At 41.8% G+C, this 20,796-nt stretch overlaps 1 protein-coding gene across 8 annotated transcripts in view; it reads right to left on the reverse strand.

Annotated features, from left to right (window-relative positions):
• Nucleotides 1-84: 84 nt before the first annotated feature.
• The window catches only part of AGPAT3 (1-acylglycerol-3-phosphate O-acyltransferase 3), a 75,518-nt gene continuing 54,806 nt past the window's right edge, over nt 85-20,796 (reverse strand). For all 8 annotated transcript variants that reach the window (XM_083498463.1, XM_083498467.1, XM_083498468.1 and 5 more), the window contains 7 exons: nt 15,156-15,325; nt 14,128-14,289; nt 12,424-12,577; nt 9,599-9,701; nt 7,366-7,441; nt 5,116-5,314; nt 85-3,355 (listed from right to left, as the gene is read on the reverse strand). In XM_083498463.1, the coding sequence (XP_083354589.1) occupies nt 3,267-3,355; nt 5,116-5,314; nt 7,366-7,441; nt 9,599-9,701; nt 12,424-12,577; nt 14,128-14,289; nt 15,156-15,325 (953 nt within the window). In that variant the 3' untranslated portion in view covers nt 85-3,266. The remainder of the gene's footprint in view (nt 3,356-5,115; nt 5,315-7,365; nt 7,442-9,598; nt 9,702-12,423; nt 12,578-14,127; nt 14,290-15,155; nt 15,326-20,796) is intronic.

Below are 20,796 nucleotides of genomic sequence, written 5' to 3' on the forward strand. Positions count from 1 at the left end.
GGAAAGGGGAAACGGCTGCCACATTCTAATAATGATTAAAATTGAATAATGAAGAAAGACCAAAAGAAAAAGAAAAAGAAAAAGTTCATGATATATTTTGTTTATTATTGCTCTCAAAGGGCTTGGTAGTCAAATATACAAGCTATGTTCTATTAAACCAGAAGAAAATAGTGTAAGGTATAAAATCTATGCTCACTGTTCCAACCCAAACCGCTTGATATTCTTCATGAGACACACTTACTGCTGTTTCCAGTAATACTCTCTCACACGTACTCTGCATATTTATATAAAAAACTAGTTGAAGAGACAAACCAAAATTTCAAGCCAAAAAGATGAGCTGCCATGTACTAGATTGTGCCATGTTGTACACTTCAGTTTTCAAAACGGATATGTCTTTCTAAAACTGCAAACAAATTTATGTATACTTTGCTATGTCTTCAAAAACAAGATATGATCAAAATGTCATGATATGAAAACAAAACAGAAGGAAAACATCTGCTTTTTCTCTCCATAATGTACATGCAGTACTCCCAATACCTTTTAGCAGGAGCCATTTGCACTAAGTGGAGGCTGGTCACCTATTTTAACAGATCTGTACACTCTTTGCTTCCTTGCAACATTTCTTCCTGCATGACCCCTGCCTGCCCCCCCCCCCACTTAATTCTGTTACAGTGTCTGGCCTTATCTATCAATACAGAACTCCTTGCTCACAAGTAATGCACAGCCAGGGGACTTTCCCACTTTGTTTTTGTTATTTAGTGCATTTAAAATATATTCAACATCTTCTTCAGAAAGCAATAATACAGCATCTGTTAAACGGAGGAAAGAAAAAAACCTTTCCAACAAGGAAGTGTTATTTACCAAGTGCTTTTAAAAAACACAATCCTGCCTGTTCAGTCCTCTGGTTGGATAACAGAGAGGAAAGCTCTCTGCTTAGCTGTCTGTTTAAAAACAAAACAAAAAGCAGAATATATTTACTGAGTAAAAAATAGTCATGGCTGGATTCTCCCCAAGAAGCACAGGTTCAACTTCCAATGAAGTTAATAAGTTGTCTGCCCTTACAGTCAGGGTAGATTTTATCCCCTTTCAGGAAGCGTAGCTTACCGATTCCGGAACTGACAGTACAATGTTATGCTAGGGGAAAGCAAAATTCATGGATACTGTGGGCTGTGACTTAAGAAGAATGAAGATCTTTTTCTGCAATAGTAGTTCCCTCACTGAAGAGGCAAGCAACCACTTTATTTGAAAAATGGCTTGTCTCTGCAGAAATAGGAACGGATAGCGCAGTGTTCTAGCTGCATGGACCCTTCTCTTGCATGCCATTTTCTACATGTTTGGATATTGGTTGTTTTGATCATGGCTCCATAGAACAATTCCAAAAACCTTTCACGTAGACATCCCTAAGCAAACATTCATCAGCAAGAGAAGCCGTTTCCACAAAGAATATTTCCAAACTTCAGAGTGGCAAGTTGCACATAAAAGTATTCTCAAACAAGCTCCTGCAAGTGAGGAATAAGAATAATTAAAAAATGCTAACATTTGGAAAGTAAGATGTCACACATTTACCCCTGGCTATGAGAGGATGTGTGTGTTACTATCACATCATAAGGAGCAGTAGGGGCCCAATTCTGCTTTGAATCCCATTTATAAAGCTTAATTCCTATTGTTTTTGTTTGTTTGTTTTTTGGGTGCGGATCTGATTGCAAAATTTGGTCCCAGCACTGGAAGATGATATATGCCACTGCCATATACTTTCAAATATTTCTGTGATGCAGAAATCAATTTGCAAAGCCCTATTGAAGGCAGCTGCACACAAAACAGTATCTGAAGGGAGACTTTGTGACTAGTCATTCACCTACAACATTCGTTATATGGAGTAAACCTAGAGATGCTGTGCCAGTCAAAACATGGTTGGCTTGAAGGCTGTGTCAAGCAAACAAATAGCTTTCCACAAGGAAGCAACTTCAATGCATTGTGACTGAGGGCAGCCACCACATCACGAACCTTTCTATTTAGCTCTTATATGTCTTTTTTGGAGCCAGAGATTGTTGAAACCAAACCAGTAGCTCTTAATGTGCAGCAGAAAATCCTCAATAAGTCTGAACCTTTTAAAAAAGCTTCATTGATTGCTGGATGACCTGGCAATATCCCGTGATAATGTAGGCAAACTGACATTCCAGCCCTAAGCACATTTGCCTGGAAGAAATTTTGACCTGAAATCAGTAGTGTTTCCTTCCAAGTAAGTGTGCTGAAGGCTTCAGAGGTACAGTACCAGCCCTGTGTTATCTACTACAATTAGTAGCTTTTTGAATACAATTTCTTTCCAGGTTCCTCTGTTGTTTTATGCTGTTTTTCACCACAAGCCATACAGGAGATTCTGAGAACAGACTTTCTCTTTTTTTGCAGTGGGGGTAGAACTGCCAAGATGACATGACTGAGCAGGCATAGTCATACTGGTAACAATTTCAGGGTCATCATATAAGCTTTTTGTTTTGTTTTTTTAAAGAAAGAAATAGCAAATCTATGTAGGAAACTGAGCTAAGCACATCCCTGTTTCAGCTGGGAGTGCATGAGGGGTAAGTAATGTGTTTGTCGAGTAGGGAAGCCTGGAACCGCATTAATTCTAGTGCCTTGTTCAAAGTATGTGCTTATCAGTCAGGTACTGCTGCCATTGGAACGCCACGGGTGTACAGAAATGAATAAATATTAACCTAAAAATAAAACATCTGCAAATAAAACATCTGCAAGGATGAAGTAGCTTTTCCAAACTGCTTCCTCCTCGAGGAGCAGCTGTTAGTCAACTGGAGATTGTGTTTTGCTGCAATTCATGCTGCCTTGCTTGTTTGTTTTTTTAAAAAAAGATGCCATGAATAAGAAAATATTAGTTTTAGCAAGAAGAAACAATCAGTAGCTCCTCTTGCGAGCAAGTGTTGTACTCTTGAAAGACAAACCAGTTTATCTGAAGATGCATGTAGCTACACCCATTAGTTCCCCCTCCCACCCACAAGAAAGCCAAAAATAAAACAAAATATTAGCCCAGATATTTTTTTCTCCCCAAACTTATGAACACAGGGATCCTTGGGCAGGTAAGTAGTCAACTGTTTCCTCTTCCTCTTGAATCTTCCAATTTCTTCAGTCTTGGCTCAAGTATTAGTAGTTATCAGTTAATAAGAAAAAAAAAAGATAAGTTTTCTAAGAGTCTTTCTTTCAATGAAGTTAATTTGATACCATAGTCTTGTTATATGTTTGGAACTGTATCTGTGAAGTTATTCCTTTTTCTTGAATTCTTGGTTGCCGTAGCTGGAGCCTTTTTCTATTTCTGTTACGCCGATCAGTCTGCGAACTCCAAATGAAGCTTTAAAACAGAAAGGAAAGAGAGATGACTGAGTTACGCCGCTCCTTGTCCATTAATGATCTGTTATATACTGAAAAGTAAACTATAGAGAAGGTAGCAAAATGTGCGCATATGCATGTCTGTGTACACCCATGCACATTGGGCTGTGCGTGTGTATGTGTATGTGTATATATATGTGTGTGTTGTGCTGATTCATTCTATACCACCCCCCAAAAATTCCTAGCTGTTAGAAAGAGGAAGGACCAACTCAGCGTGCTAAAGCCCCACCTACTAGAAATCCCACTCCACACTACCATACCCAATCCCATAAACTCCACTTCTGAGTTTTCACTCGTTTTAAAGTTATCTACAAACAGCCAATAGGAACCAAAAAGGGACAGGGAAACTACGGCCAGGGATAGGGAAGAAATTTTATTCAGTTTGTATTTAAAGGTGAATCAAATTAATTTGCAATAACCAAAATAATATACAAACTGAATGTCAGACATCTTTCTAAATTTGCAGTGCCGTTTTCTAGCCAAGTAATGTGAACAAAAATGCACACGCTAAGGTAAACTGTGCATATGAATACATATCTTTGTGAAAACAACATACATAAATGTACCATATTATGGGAAATTTAAATATTAAGGAAAATAAAATGGATGTGTTGGCAAAATTGCATAGTATGATATGTATATTAGGAGAAAACTGCACTCCATTTGCAGATTTTATTTTTTGAAATTGCAAACAGATGTGAAAATGCGGAGAACTTAATTTTAAGGTTGGAAAGATGAGAGACAGAGAGAAACCAAAATTGGTACCCATTTCTACCGGTGGCTTACCAGAAGTTGTTGGACTATAATTTCCATCATTCCCATTGGCCATGATGGCTGGGGACTGATGGGCAAGGGAGTGCAACAACATCTGCAGTGCTGCAGGCCCCACAGGCCCTGGGCTGGAATGAAAGCCAAGCCCCTTAGGACCCTGAATTTTGCATCATTAAATGCTACATCTGCACAGAACACCAGTGCAGAGATCAAGCATCTGATGAGGACTCCAAGGAGTAAAAGGCAAGAGCAGGTACAACAATTAAACTAATTTTAAAAATATATTTAACAATCCATTCAAATTGTGTGTGTGTAGCATTGTTTTTGTTTATTACTATGTTATGCACTTTTTTGTTTTGCAACAACAACAACAACAGAATTGCAGCCTAAAACAGCACAGGCTTTAGTACAAGGAGAAAACTATATATATAGGTGTCTATGTGACGAAAGGGCTAATGTATTAGGTTTGTCTGGATGGTCTTGGGGAAGTAACTGTTGCTCAGCCTCAAAATACAGTCGTACCTTGGAACTCAAACGCATTGGCTCCCAAACAAATCGGAAGTGAGTGTTCCAGTTTTCTAACTATTTTCAGAAGCCGAACATCCGGAGCTGCTTTCACGGCTTCTGATTGGCTGCAGGATGCTCCTGCAGCCAATCGGAAGCCGCGCCTTGGTTTTTGAATGTTTCCGGCAGTTGAACAGACGGAACACATTCTGTTCGAGAACCAAGGTACGACTGGACAAGATTCTGAGTACACTTCTCAAAGTGGTAATTATTAGGTCTAACAACCGCTGTGTTTCAGTACAGATAGATGAATGCAGTTCTTATTTGTCTTAACACAATCTTCCTTCCCCACCTCACTGCAAGTCAGCTAACAAGCTGAGAAAATGACCGTGGGGCCTGGCTGTATCACAGGATACAGATGTACACATTCAGCTCAGCGTTTATTACCTGCTCCAACAAAGCCCATGAATGAAAGAATCAAGAGAGGAGATCCGCTTGCAAAAATGCCAAAACCAAATTTGAAAAGAGGAGACAGGACAATGGTGGCCCAGAACAGAAAGTTGAGGAGAGTCCATGGTCTTCTGCGAGGTTTGATTTGCTCTCCAGGAAACGTACCCTCTTGATTATACTTCTCTTGTAAAGCATCCTTGAAGAGAGAAAGAAAAACCTTTCTAATTTGGGGACACACAGGGGTGCATTCATATCATTCAATGCCTGTACATTTTAATATGGTCACAGAGGCAGGTCTCTGTGACCCAGTACTCGTTGCTGCAGGAGCAATCTGTATTTTCTGTTCCATCATGATTACTTAAAAAGCAAAAACACCTTTTTAGTGAAACTAGGCTCTGCTACTCTATTGCCAACCAAATCCTTTCTATATTCATTGTGCCTTCTTCTGAATGCCATCACTGTCTGGATAGGAGATGGTCTCCCTGATGGTTAAATGGCAGGATATGGTAAGAAAACAAAATATAAATAAAATACAGTCTCCCAGGAAGCTGAAAGGTGTGTCAATGTCGCACTTTACATTATTCATGTAACCTAGTCACGAAGTGTTAACCTGAAACTACTGTTAGTCCCATCAAGTGTTATGGCTACTGCTTAAACAAAACACAACTTGTCCTTAGACGTATGTGGCAATGGATGAACCCAAGTTATTCTCAGGCAGCCCCGAGAATTCAGGGCCACATTCACACAATCAATTGCAGAAAGTTAGAAGGTAGTAAACTTAGGCTGCATTTGCATGTAACCCAAAACCTTGGTTTTAGAACTGCATGAGCCCATACAAGCCCCAGGCTCATGTGCTTACAGCACCAAGCCCTTACATAAAAGTTGCTGTTACCGTGTAAAACCATCTTCAGTTTCAAGCTTATTATTCCCCTAAGGCAGGGGTCTGCAACCTTTAAGACAAAAAGAGCCACTTGGACCCGTTTTCGAAGGAAAAAAAACTGGGAGCCGCAAAACTCGTCATTATAAAAATAACTTTTTTGTCACTTTTTTATTATTTCTTTGTTTGACCCCTCAGAATTACTCCTCCTCATAGAAATAAACATTAAATTAACAAGTTACCTTTTTTTGTGTGTGTGTTCTTCACTCCCCTTCAAAACAGTGACCAGCATACATGCCCCTTACAATATAGGGGCGGGCGGGCGGGAAGGTGATGTCGGGACGGTGCATGACTAACGCACGTACTGCCCCCATGCGACGTCACGGCCAGTACAGCGCCTGCCACAGTGGGGAGTGTCGGGGCGCACAATGCGCCTCCTCCCCTCGCTAGTATCCGCCCCGGAGCCGCGGCAAAGGTGTAAAAGAGCCACATGTGGCTCCGGAGCCGCGGGTTGCAGACCCCTGCCCTAAGGGGAGCTGCATCAAGTGAGCTGTAACTGTATCAGGTTACCTTTTATTTTCCCCACTGATTTAACTGCTATATACAATACGTGGTAATTAGTCTCCAACTATTTCCATTTCCACTGACAAGGGCAGCGTAAAGAAGCAAATAAGAATGCACAGCGCTGCTGGTGAAGCATAGCTTGCAGATCAGATTAGCACAGAACCCTCAACCCCTTTATCTGGTGGGGGTGAGGATCCGACTTGGGCAGATTCTAAAACACTTAAGAAATCAGCCCCATTGATTTCAGCGGGATTTTTATTTCTATGCTGCCTTAGGGATGAATGTGAAAAATGAAGGAAAACAGGCCACCCAACCCAATGGAACCTTTATTAGCAGAAGTTACAGTTTTCTCTTGAATTAGTATTCTCTCTCATACAATGAAGTATCATCTTTAGAACAAATCAGATTCCTGATGTTTTGTTCAGTGTTAGTATATCCATTCCCCCCATTTTTTTGCTACTGTGAAACCCCATTGCTCAGTAAAATTCACATGATATAGAAAAGTCAGGATTGGGGCCCCATTTGTGGAGGAAGCAACATATCGCATCACCATGGTCTAACAGAGAGTATATACATTCAGCTTTGCACACCTTATCTTGAGATACGAATGTGGACAAATGTCAAAGCACTTTCCCCATGGTAGAAAACATGTTTATGTTAAAAGAATCATAGGAGATCTTCCACGAAGGATCTTCCATATTACATCTAGTTGCTCCCTTACAGATATAGCAATGCTGTCTTCTTTGAGAATTCATTCACTTAGCATATTATTCCATAAGATCTTAAAGGCAGGACAAGTGATTTACCTTTTCTTGGTAAAGTTTATGGAGCCACTTTGCTGCTTCCTTTTCGTCCAAAGGGATATCTTCTAGTGGAAACCTCCTAGTTTGTTTGTTTTTTTTTTGAAAGAAGGTTCAATAAAGAGCATTTAATAAAGAATGAGCATCACAATTACAACTTCTATGCTACTTATACTGAGTGTTCTGCTCTAGATGAACACAAGTTAAAGTGAAAACCCTGTATTGTCACATTCGTACCATGAATTTGCCACTAGGGGGTGCCCACAGCCAGAATGCAAAGGTTGCACAGTGGAACACTTCTTGCTTTGTACAAAAATGGATGGGTGAGTTTATTGAGAAGTGCTATATATATTTTTTAAAAATAGTGGCATGATTCTCTTTCTTTCACCCAAATGAAGGCTACAGGCCAATGGTGACCAAAGCTTGGGTCAGATAACCATAGGAACTTGAAGAAGTTTGTGAAGAAATTCCCATTGTCCTTCTACTCTAAGTAGTGACAAAGGTTAAAACGACAATAGAGATTCTGTTGAGGAACCACACAGACTGTGACTCTTTGGAACTTGGCTGTCCCTGTTATAGCTGTATAACAAATAATGCCGTTTTAGTTTGTTGGCTTGAGGAAGCTGGGAACATAAGACAGAACTTGTCTGTTGAGCTGAGTGTTGTCGGCTATGACTGGCAGCATCCAAGGGTCTTTCTGAGCACCTACTCTGGAGCAGGATCTAACCAGGGAACCTTTGGGTGCAAGTGGAACAGACTCCCACAAGAGGTGATGGACTCTCCTTCCTTGGAGGTTTTTAAGTAGACAGTCATCTGTCTGATTGAGATTCTTGAACCACAGGGGATTGGACTAGATGATCCCCGGAGTCCCTTCCAACTCTAAAAAAGGTAAAGGTAAAGGACCCCTGACAGTTAAGTCCAGTTGCGAATGACCCTGGGGTTGCGGCGCTCATCTCGCTTTACTGGCTGAGGGAGCCAACGTTTGTCCGCAGACAGTTTTTCCGGGTCATGTGGCCAGCATGACTAAGCCACTTATGGCCAAACCAGAGCGGTGCACGGAAATGTCATTTAACTTCCCAATGGAGCAGTACCTATTAATCTACTTGCACTTTTTTGGGCGTGCTTTTGAACTGTGAGGTTTGCAGGAGCTGGGACAGAGCAACGGGAGCTCACCCAGACGCGGGGATTTGAACCACCAACCTCCCGATCGGCAAGCCCAAGAGGCTCAGTAGTTTAGACCACAGCGCCACCCACTTTCCCTCTTCTAACTCTACAAATCTAAAAAATCATGTGCTCTCCCATAACCCCTCGCCCAAAAGCACATGTCTTTCAGAACACAGCACCGGTGTGAGTTAAAATGTTTGCTTTAAAAAAAAAAATAATGGTGGGAGAGGCAAGTAATGGCAGCCACTGCCATGTCATTCCATGAGCTGTACAAGGGGCAATGTCTGGAGATGGTTCAGTAATTTTTTGTGAAAGGTGAGCTGTGGACCACTTTGGAGATCCCCAAAAGCCCCATAATCCTTCAGGGCTTTCAGTTTGACAGCCCTGAACTAGATAATTCTTCTTTTCCTAGGGCCATAAAAAGCAAAGACTGTGGCAAGCCTGATGACATGTATATCTGTGGGGCACCAAAGAGATGACAAAGCCTCCTTCATCACCATTCACAAGGGTAGAAATGACTTGCTTCAGATACGCCTGAAGCGGATCCAGTCAGAAAGCATTCCTGGCAAGTCTTTTACTGAACAAAACAAAAACAGAGGAGATGGGCCATCCATTCATATGGCTGAACAGCAGGCCTAGCCGAAAAAGCATAGGCAACGGGATCTCAGAACTTCAAGCCAGACTGGACTCAGCTATCTAAAAGACACGAATGACTGTACTATGCAGTTCACCAATCTTTAAGAGAGGGCAGTAGGAATTTATGGAGCTTTACATAATGTACTTTCCCACAACCACATGGGTTTGTCAAACCAAATATGGAAGATGCTGAAATGGCAGGCAGAGCCAAGCATTACTTTTACAGAATTCGTAGTCGTGCTGGATGCATGCAACAGCCTTCGTCTTCTAATATTAATGGGGGGAAAGAGGCTCTTTCATACTAAGCCTGAACAGCTGAAGTATCCCAAATCCATGCGGTGAAAGAACATGGGAAAAAGGAGGCAGATTTACCACCATATTTGGACACTGTGACAATTCTGAAATACGTGCCATGCTCTCAAATACATGCCATGCTCACCTGACACACATATCAGCTTTGTATTTCTTCCCATAAAGGATTCCTAATAAGGAGGGGTTCTTGTTTCCTCTGAAGTTTAACGTTACATCGTACACGGCTGAAACTGTGGAAAATGAGAATAGGTCACCATTATTTTAGCCTCTAGAATCCAACTTATTTAACTGTTATAACAAGGCATACAAACAGAGTTCCAAATAATGAGGTGAGGCTCCTGAGACTGGAAGCACATCATTCTCCCAAGTACAATGCTTCACTGGCCGGACAACGTCAACACAAAACTGTGCTGCAATTCCAACAGCATTTAAATGGGTTAGGACCAGCCACGTTCATTGCATTGAGTAGGACTTGAATAAGCATCTTACTGCTTTCTCAAAATTCCCAAAGTGTCCCGCTGTTTTACTGCTACTGAACATGTCTCTGGTTCATGCACTCCCCATGCCCCTCTCCTCCTTTGGCACATGAGTGAAGAGAAGTTCAGAAGCAGTGTTTGTTTCATCTGAATTGCGACAAATGGTAGTTAGCTCAATTCATGGTTTATCAAACAAGCTACGATCAAACTGCGGTTTCTGATACTCGCTTTCTGTGGTGTGTGTGTGGGGGGGGACATGATAAAGCTAAACGCAATGGTTGTTGTTGTTTAGTCGTGTCCGACTCTTTGTGACCCCATGGACCAGAGCACGCCAGGCACTCCTGTCTTCCACTGCCTCCCCCAGTTTGGTCAGACTCATGTTTGTAGCTTCGAGAACACTGTCCAACCATCTCATCCTCTGTCGTCCCCTTCTCCTTGTGCCCTCCATCTTTCCCAACATCAGGGTCTTTTCCAGGGAGTTTTCTATTCTCATGAGGTGGCCAAAGTATTGGAGCCTCAGCTTCACGATCTGTCCTTCCAGTGAGCACTCAGGGCTGATTTCCTTAAGAATGGATGCATTTGATCTTCTTGCAGTCCATGGGACTCTCAAGAGTCTCCTCCAGCACCATAATTCAATAATTAATAATTAATTAATTTTAATAATAAATAAATAAATAAATAAATAAATAAATAAATAAATAATAATTAATAAATAATTCTTCAGCGCAATGGTTAGTGAACGCTTTTGATCTCTTCCTTGTAGTTAAGCCAGAGGAGGGGACAGGGAGCAGGTTCGTGCATTTAATGCTAAACAGTGGTTTAACATGACATCTGAAGCAAGTTACCCTGATTGTATAAAACACAACAGCAAACTATGGTTTGCTGCAAAAACTGAAATAATGGAGAGAACCAGATTGCTTGAGCATACAGGGAAGAAAAAGAGACGAGGGAGCTCATGAGTCAAAGCCTCCTTTATGTAACACTAAGTTGTGGTTTGGTGATTAAATCTGAACTCAGCTCTAGTGTTAAACTAATGGGTGTGAATCTTAGTCATGTTGCAGCCAACAGAAGTGAAGAACCCTGAGATTATACATACATGAAGACGGGTATCTATATGTGACTCACAGAAACACAAGGGAAATTACTTCACATATAGAAAGAAAAAATTAACATTAATATTAGGTATCTTCACCTCTCAGAATCTCACAAGCATGCTGAAATGTGTGTTAAAATATTTCCCATCTAGCAGAAAAGGGAAATTAATCCAAGCCAGTGTTTTGCTCAAGGCAGTTCTTCATCCAGATTAAACTCTGTTGTCTTCCCTAGATTCGAGTGGCTCTTATGGATTAAACACAATCCAGAGGAAAGTACATGTAAATAAGTGCTCCTGAATCAATAGTATTTAAGCACTTAAGTGGAAGCTAGACACTCTTTTATTTCCTCAGGTTTTAAATCACATTTATACTTCTCTGGGTTGTGCTGAGTGGAGGTGGGGGATAATTTCAATTTGCAGAGGGAAGTGCCATAATCTTTTATCAATAGTCTTTAAAAAACACTGTCACACTTTTAGAACACCTGGGTAGATTGGGAAGGGAGAGGAATGTGGATGAGGAATGGCATAAATGTGATAAACCTTCCACCAGTAAGTAGGGAAGGGGACATTGTGACTTTTTATGTCTTCCTAACCTCCCCAGAGGGACACGGGTGGTGCTGTGGGTAAAAGCCTCAGCGCCTAGGGCTTGCCGATCGAAAGGTCGGCGGTTCGAATCCCCGCGGCGGGGTACGCTCCCGTTGTTCGGTCCCAGCGCCTGCCAACCTAGCAGTTCGAAAGCACTCCCAGGTGCAAGTAGATAAATAGGGACAGCTTAATAGCGGGAAGGTAAACGGCGTTTCCGTGTGCGGCTCTGGCTCGCCGGAGCAGCAATGTCACGCTGGCCACGTGACCTGGAAGTGTCTCCGGACAGCGCTGGCCCCCGGCCTCTTGAGTGAGATGGGCGCACAACCCTAGAGTCTGTCAAGACTGGCCCGTACAGGCAGGGGTACCTTTACCTTTTTTAACCTCCCTAGATTCTGCAGAACAGTTTTGATGCTGTTGTCTGGAAAGACATAGCAAAACTTGTAACCCACAATTGTATTTGGCCAGCCATCTGTCCTATTTAACAGCCTTGTCTGTGTGGCATAAGACGAACTTACACCTCACATGCACGCTGGGAGCGTTAATTAGTCAATGTTTGCACACCACTTTAGAAATGTGAAGTGCTAAGTAGCAATATTAATTTCTCTGAATTCAAAGGGGAACTAATTAACGTATTAAGAACTAATTACGAAATAAAATCCAGCGGTCTAAAACGTCAACATTAAAGTCAATACTGATTTTCCACTGAAGAAAACAATAATAATCTGGGGACCAACAGCAATGAATGCGCTCAAGAATCACATCCACAAACACTGCAAGGAAGGCCAAGGAAATAGATACCTGTTCCCCTGAGACACTGGACGGCTGTTGTGAAACCTTTGGTTCTGGGCAACAGGTGATATTTGAGCTTAGGCAATCCTTTGGATTCTGCCACTTCCATACTGATACGATGCTTGGTCTCTGTAAAACGAGTTCCTTCACAGTACAAAAGAAACTAATGGAACAGAACAAGAGGGGAGGGGTGGAAGAAACATCCAAGTGTTACTTCTCAAATAAAGAAAACATATGGAGAGTTTTCTGGGGACCAGTATCTGGATTCATAAACTTTTGCATCAGTGGAAAGATTGCATGACACCAAGGACCCAGAAACAAAAGAAGAGCTCTGTTGGGTCAAGCCAAAGGCCCATCTAAGCCCAGCAGCCTGTTCTCATAGTAGCCAACCATATGCCTAAGGACAACAGCACTCTGCCTACCTGCGGTTCCAAGCAACTGGGTAGTCAGAGGGATACAGCCTCCACCTATGGGGGCAGAACACAGCCATGGTGCCTAGTGGCCACTGATAAACCCTCTCCCTCAATCATTTCAGGAGGCTGCCACTGAAGGGAGAAGAATCCTCAGGCACTATTGCTTTTACCAATCATTCCTCTCCAGAACTCCCCTCAGCTTCTAAAATCTCTCTCACCTTCAGTACCATGCCAGTCCCAGAGCTGGCAACAGGTACACGAGGAGACTTACCAGTATGGTTAGAGCATGGACCTCAGAACCAGAGCACCACCACATCTTTCATGGGGAGATTTTCAATGCCACACTCCTCCCTGCTGCAACACTTTATCCCCCTCTCCAGAGAGCTTTAACCACCACTAGACTGCCACCCATGACTATTTGCTTGCTGGACGTATTCTGTTGAAGTGTTTTGCCTCCCATCACCATCCTGACTTGAACAGAGGGCTCAGCACTTTTGCTGATGTCTGAATTCCACCTATTCCTAGGTCTTAAGGCCTCAGGCTCAAATAGGAGACCCTGACCCAGAACTCATTTAGAATGAGAACATGCCCATACCTCAGATTTCCTCACATGCTCAAAGCATCCTCTTTAGGGTCATTTCATCACTTTGTTTTCCAATAAAGATATCAAAAACTGTATTTTTTCAGGGGGAGATTCCCAACATGTAAATTTGGAGCACATCAGACCATTTGTGCATTGCGTGTTAGTATTCAGCATATTAATACTATATCCAAATACAGTGATGTTGCAGGGTCACTTCTGCAAAATCTGTACCTCATACTAAAAAAATGGGAGAAATTCAAGATAGCACTAAGGAGATTGTTCTGTCAGCTCAAGCATTGCTGCTTGCCTGAGGGAATGATCTCCCCCTCCCCCCCCCCATGTACTATTTTGGGGATTTTTCTGACTGCTGCTCCCCACCAAGCCAATTTAGGGGGTTCAAGGGAGGAGAATGGAAGGCTAACTGGGCCAGTTAGTTGAATCCGGCCCATACTTTTGTACCACATACAAACATACCTGCCAATTTCAAGTTGGAATTCATTGAATAAGCTGCACACATGAAGGGTTTAAATCAAAGACAGCTGAAGAACCTACCTGAGGTGAGACATTGAAGGCTATATACTATTAGACATGAATCCACATACAGATTTGTATATAAAATCTTAATATGGCCACACCCACACACACCATGAAGGAAGACCACACCTTTCACCATCTTGTTCAAAGTGCCAAGGACAGGCCTTGCAAAACTTAACTTACCCACATATACTCTGGATAATCGGACAATCGTTTTAGACCTTCGACAACTTTATCTCTGTCTTCTTCCCATTTCCTTTTGCAGAAAACAATCTCCAGGAAGTACCATGTCCAGCCAATTAGGGGCACGTACAACAGCTCTTTCTTAGCAAGAACTTTTGAACTCTGAAAGGAACACCACAAGATAGTATCCATTTGTTTGTTTACAACACATCATTTACAAATAGTGCCATTTCCAAAACTGTTCTGAAGCGGCCTAGTAAGGTGATGTTGTTTTTTTGTTTCCTGGAAATTACTAGTCTCATCATCATTATTATTGCATGTATATCCTACCTCCAAGGAGCTCTAAAAAACATGGCTTTCTCCCCATTTTATCCTCACAACAACCCTATGTGGTAGGGAGGGTTCTGTGTGTTTGTATGTTTGTGTGTGTGTGTAAAAGTGGAGGAGGAGAGAGATTGGTCCAAGATCAATTGGGCTGAATTGGGAATGTGAATCTTTGTCTCACCTGTCTGAGTCTGAAATGCTCAATTCTACTTTTAGATTGGATTCCTGTCTCATTACATATGCTAATCATCTGCACACTATCCCTTGCTTTTCCTGTAGCACTTGCTTTTTCCTGCAGTCATTAACAGTCATCAACAGGTTTACCATACCCATTGAGTCAATCACCCATCTCCTACTACCCTCCTGAGAAAAACCCCACCCTACCCTCCCACTATATATAAGGGTCTGGTGACTTCTGTTTCAGTGTATCTGAAGAAGTGTGCATGCACACGAAAGCGTATACCAAGAACAAACTTAGTTGGTCTCTAAGGTGCTACTGGACAAATTTTTTATACATTTCAACTGCGTCAGACCAACATGGCTACCTACCTGAATCTAATTTTGCTGTTAGTGGGAAGGAAATTTATCCGGTGTGACCATTTAAACACCCACGCCAGCTGCCTCCCTTTCCCAAGGTGAAAAATAAACCTGACCATACCCCTCAAATTAAAAGATATGCAAGGCTACAAGTTTGATGCACTCACCCCCAAGACGCCAAATCGCTCTGTCATGGTCCAGCCACACAGAAAGTCTATTTCAAAGTTGTGGTTCAGGATGATGATGACATGCTCTTTTCCAAACTTATCAACTGTAGCCTGGTCTGAGAACAAAGTGCATTCTGTACCAGACCACCATTCCAGCAACATCACTAATTCTAGGTCACAGGAGGAAACAAAGAAAGTAGATTAGGCCTTAATGTTTTAAACCACTGTATATGGCAGACTATTATTTCCAACCTTTTTAGCTCTGTTAAATGTGCAGTTATATACTATCTATACAGGGCAGAAGCACAACAGTTTTCAGAGGTTTTGTTTTGAACACCCTAGTTTCTTACTGGTGACAATTTTCTTTATTTAAAAGCTCCACTTTCAGTCTTAAAAGATATGAATTTCAGGGCTGCGAGAGCACTTTTAAATCAAATTGGCCAAAGTTTACAATACAGTTTCCAATGCCGAACAAGTCAACCAGTCTGATCAAGAGGAAAATCACCAAGCATTGTTTCAAAAGCTGTTACGATTACCCAACCACATTATCCAATTTCGATAATTTTTGCTGGGATACAAACATAACTCTGCCATTTAATTAACTATATAATTAAGTAACTGGGAGTGGTGCACAGGACGGTTCATTCCTTTCCTCCACTCACTCTCTCCCTCCTTCCTGCAACATACATTTTCCCTGCAGGGCCTAACCACAGCGAACCCAGTAATATTAACTGCAGCTAAAGGTTAACAGGTGTGTTGAACCAGAGGCGAACTGTTCCAGAAGCCATCTTGGTAGTCAATATAACCCCACTATTAATTGGTAGCTGTTGTAGCAATGAGCTCGTATATGTTGATATCCACTTGATTTGCTGTAGACTAACCGGCTTGCTTTGATGCTGCCCTTATCTGTGGGCAGCTTGGAGTGCTGGGCTGAGAGTTCAGAAAGGGAACTACCTGTAAGATTTGGAAATTTGCCACCTAGGCCCTCCCTCATCATGATCAGAAACAGAGCGTATGTTCCCAATGGCCTACTTTGCTTGTAACGCTTAGTCAAACTATAGTGTGCAAGTACACAGAGCAAAAAACCACAACTGCTTTGCTCCTTGCCCAGTTCTGCTGCTGTGCTACCCAGTGATAAGCCATGTCTTGTGCTAAACAATCCATGAGCTATAACCATAGCCTTTTTTCTTGGTTTGTTTTGTGCAAGACATGGCTTAGCTCTGGGTAGCGTGGCAGCAGAAGGACTGAGGGAGGAGCAAAGCAGTTGCTATTCCTGCTCTGTGGCTCCATGGTTTGTATGCATTCTCAGTCACTGTGTGCTCCCTTCCAGTCTCAATGCCTATTTGATCCCGTAATGATGATGAGTAAGCAGTCAGCAGCATTGCCTCAGCACCAGCCCAAGGCCCTGTTCAGATGGCAGCTTACTGCAGCAGAACTTGTTTAAAACCTGCATCACTCATAAAAGACTCTGGTGTTTTAAAAAGGGAAGTGGCCGCATTTTGTTCTGCACAGGTTTACAAGCACTGGTGCATTTCTGTTAGTGTCTGGATTTTTTAAAAAATTATAACCCATCATACAACTGCAGGCAGATAACAACTATGTTGTTCCTTCCCTACAATGTAGCCCAAGGAATAAAGGAACCCAAGATCCCACCAGACCATTTGGAATCTCTGTCTGTGTTCACACATTACAGTAAACCATACTTAATGGTCTACAAGGAATACAGAGATCACTCCTACTTCACTTCTCTCCTAGTGTGAGCAACAAACTATGACTCCTGGCTTAGTGTTCTGCCCAGGGAGAGGGCTGTGGTTCATCTGGAGTGAAACAAATCTACAATCTCATTCGGATGTAACACTAAGCTAGTGATGGTGGTTTGTTGTTTCTATTCTTGCTAGAGGAAGAGCACTTTCATTATGGTTTACATTGCTATGCAAACACAGCCACTATTTGCCTGTCTGCTTTTCTTAAGATGGGAACCCTCTGTTAATACTGGACAGCTTGAAGAGGAACTTTTAGACTCCAGGAGTATTTCCCTATATTTTCTGACAGTTCTTGCCAACAGCTTGAGGGGGAAGCAAAAGGAACAGAGAATTGGTTCTGAAGAAATGTTTGTAGCCTGAAGTACTGACTTCACTAGTGTTGGGAAAATCCCAAGATCCTTTTGCTTTTCCTGAGCTTTTACAGCTCCAATATTGACATCTTAGAAACTGAATTAAATTTTTTTACTTGTTAAGCCTTGTACAGAAATGTCCCACCCCAATAAATCTGACAGTGGTTCCTGATGTATTTTTCCAGCGGTGCATTTTATTCTTGTGTGGTTTAAAAGTAGGAAAAACTGGAAGTCAGAGAAGTACATAACAATATACTTTACAGAAGGAATGGGGGACCTCCCCCACCCAAATATTTCTGAATTACAACTCCAATCATCCCTGGCTACTGGCTATGCTTGTTGAGGCTCATGGGAGTTGTAGTTCAGCAACATCTGAGGGAGGGAAGTTCGCTGGAGGTGAGGAGTGAGACAGAGACAGAGAGTGATGCTGGTAGGTTCAGCCTTAAGTATCACAACTTATATACAGTACTGCCCTGTGATCTTTGGATAAAGGGTGGTATACTAATTTAATTAACAAACAAACTAAATATATTTTAACACATGTATATTTTAACAACTTTAGCTTTGTGTTAATCAGCTGGTCACCAAGTTAATAAACCCCACACACCTGTTGCACCTGTGGAACGCCCTCCCATCAGATGTCAAGAAAATAAACAATTATCTCACTTTTAGAAGACATCTGAAGGCAGTCCTGTTTAGGGAGGTTTTTAATGTTTGATGTTTTATCGCTTTTTATTAATAATAATAATAATCTGTTGGGAGCTGCCCAGAGTGACTGAAGAAACCCAGCCCAGATGGGCGGGGTATAAATATATTATTATTATTATTATTAGTCTGAAAACTTGAAGAGTGGAACATCACTTAGCCTTAAAATGAAAAGAATGTCATGGCATTTAAAAAAAATGATTATGCAAAAAAACAAAACAACCAAAAACAGCAGAGGGGAGGGACTCAATGTAGAAGCTGCAATGTACAAAAATCTTGCAAACAGTAAACTATCCATTTAGACTTGGATGGAGCTATTGTTGCTAGGAGAGTAAAAACTGAACATGCTGAGCTCCCCCCCCCTTTTTTTTCTTAAGTCATCTGGAGGTAGCTAGAATGAATAAGGCTGGAATATAGATTGCCTTCATGAATTAAAAATGCAGCAAAGTGTTTTCTCTTTGCAGGAAGTCAGACGAAACATCCGTGCTGCTCTACAACAGGAAAGAAGCTTTTTCAGAGAAGTGCAGCACTGATCATTTTAGTTAAGAGCGGCACAGCAAGAGCTTCAAATCTCTGAAGGGAGCCGGTCTGTGAATGACTTTCACATGGCTGGCATCCCATGGTGAGGAAAAGGTTTACAGTTCTAAAATTACCCCATCAAAAGTTATACTGGGGTTTGTTTGTTTTTTAAAGTGTACAATGTATATGAAGCCTTTTTTAAAAAAATTAAAACATAAATAAAGTTAAATTAAGATATCCTTGAAGAGCAATCTGGAAAGGGGGATCTAGTCTAAAGAGGTCAGTTTATTCTGCACTATGTACGCAATGATCATGACAGACCACCATCAACAGAGACTTGCGCCTCTTTCCACATCACACTAAATGCCATGCTTGGTGGTTTCACATACTCAGTTGCGAGTCCTCAAGAGATGTGTTATACTGAGTGTTGTGTGAATCAGCCTGCTTAAAAAGCATAGATTGAGCTCCAAAATGCATGGGTGCTTCGGCTGGTATACACAGGGGGAAAGGGCAGCTTTTCACTACAAACACAAATTTACTTTTCACAGCAAATTCTGCATTGGGGAAAAGAGAGGTGTGGGGAGTTGCAGCATTTTTAAATCCACTGACTTAACATCCTCTAAAGCAGGGTCAAGAAACTTGTGGTCCCTGCAGGTGCTGTTGGAGTTCATCTCCCATCAGCCCCAACCAGTGTGGTCAAAGATGATGGGGGTTGTAGTTCAACAAAATCAGGATGAACACAGATTAAGAGTCCTGATTAAGAGCCTGAGAAAGAATGCTAAGAACACAGCCGTAATCACGGTCAGCCTAGTCTCAGGGGTGGAATCGGTGTAAGACCTGGATTTTAACTGGCTACTTAAATACTAGAAACCTATTGAGTCTTTGCTTTACAGCTGCAAGGCAGCTAAATAAAAACCTAGTTATTTCCCCCCTCCAGGAACCAAACAGTTACCTATGAATACAGGAAAATCCTCTACATCTCACACAGCCAGCCAGCTAAACAGGTTTGGGAGATGACCTGTATACTCAGCCGCATTACAGTGAAACAGAATGTCTTGTCTAGCTCTACCTAACTATGATGGTTCAAAGCTCTCCAAGAAGCTATTGTTCTCAAGATGCCATAGATTGAATCTGTTGCCTTGATACAAAAATGAGCTGTATCATTAGTAGGATGTCGTACCAATGTCCCTTCTGAAACAAGCCCAAACGGCCAGCTTTTGGCATTGACGTTTTGTCAACTCCCAACCACCTGCCTGTTATCTATTCCCCTGTCTCACTAAAGAGGTCACCTAATGAACCTGAATTGCCATGTCCTTCCAGCCTTGCACACACACACACCCAGTGTCAGCTGTCAATCTGCAAGATCCACCCTGAATGGGAGCTGCAACTGGAATTGTATGTTTGTAGAGATAGCCTTGTCATAGTAATATTCAGAGTTCTCAGAGTAAGTGAAAGAAACAAAGGGAAAGGAAAGCAGGGAAAATGACCGTTCAGCAAAAAGCTAGCATTTCTTCATGGATAAAGATAACAAAGTGAGCAGTCTGAATTTAAGAACTGTTAGTGATATTAGTGCAGTGCTAGCCAACACAGGGCCCTCCAATTGCTGTTGGACTACAACACCCATCATTCCTGACCACTGGCCAGGCTGGCTGAGGCTGATGGGAGCTGGGAGTCCAACAAGATCTGGTGGGCTACCCCTGTATTAGTAGATCATGCTGTTCGTAAAACTCCTTGAGTGAAAGCATTTGGGTACAATAGAAGCCCATTTAATGCTTAAGATGATTTCATCTTTATTTCCCAGTACCCTCGTATAAACATGAAGACAGGAAAAAAGTAAAAAAATAAAAAGCACCCTTCCCCAGCCTGTTCCTGCCAGGTTGGTGGAAATGCTACTTTGGCGTTTTTCAAAATAAGGACCCGAAGAGGAGAGCTTCTAGGCGACGTCAAAAAATGTCGCAAGCGATCTCAGTAATGAACTTGCTCCTGGAATAACCTAGTCAAAAAAAATAGCATTTTAGCAGCAGTTCACTATGAGCCAGTTCAACTGGATTGTTTGCAGCGTCTGTTTTCCACCTTAACAATTTTTCAGAGGAAAAACTGTCCCTTAGAGCACTTTAAAAGTTTAAGAACAGTTAAATATTTAAGGTACACAAGACTATTTTGTGTGTGTTTGCTTTAAAAAACAAACAACTGAGATGGCTCTCCCTCTAGAATTTCTGTCATACCTCAGGCTCTCTGAATAACCAATGCAATGTGACTACAATGGAAGATGTTTAAAAAAGCTTTTGCCCCAAGTTACAAACC

Source organism: Podarcis liolepis, assembly GCF_965112155.1.
Source record: "Podarcis liolepis genome assembly, chromosome: 4".
NCBI lineage: Eukaryota > Metazoa > Chordata > Lepidosauria > Squamata > Lacertidae > Podarcis > Podarcis liolepis.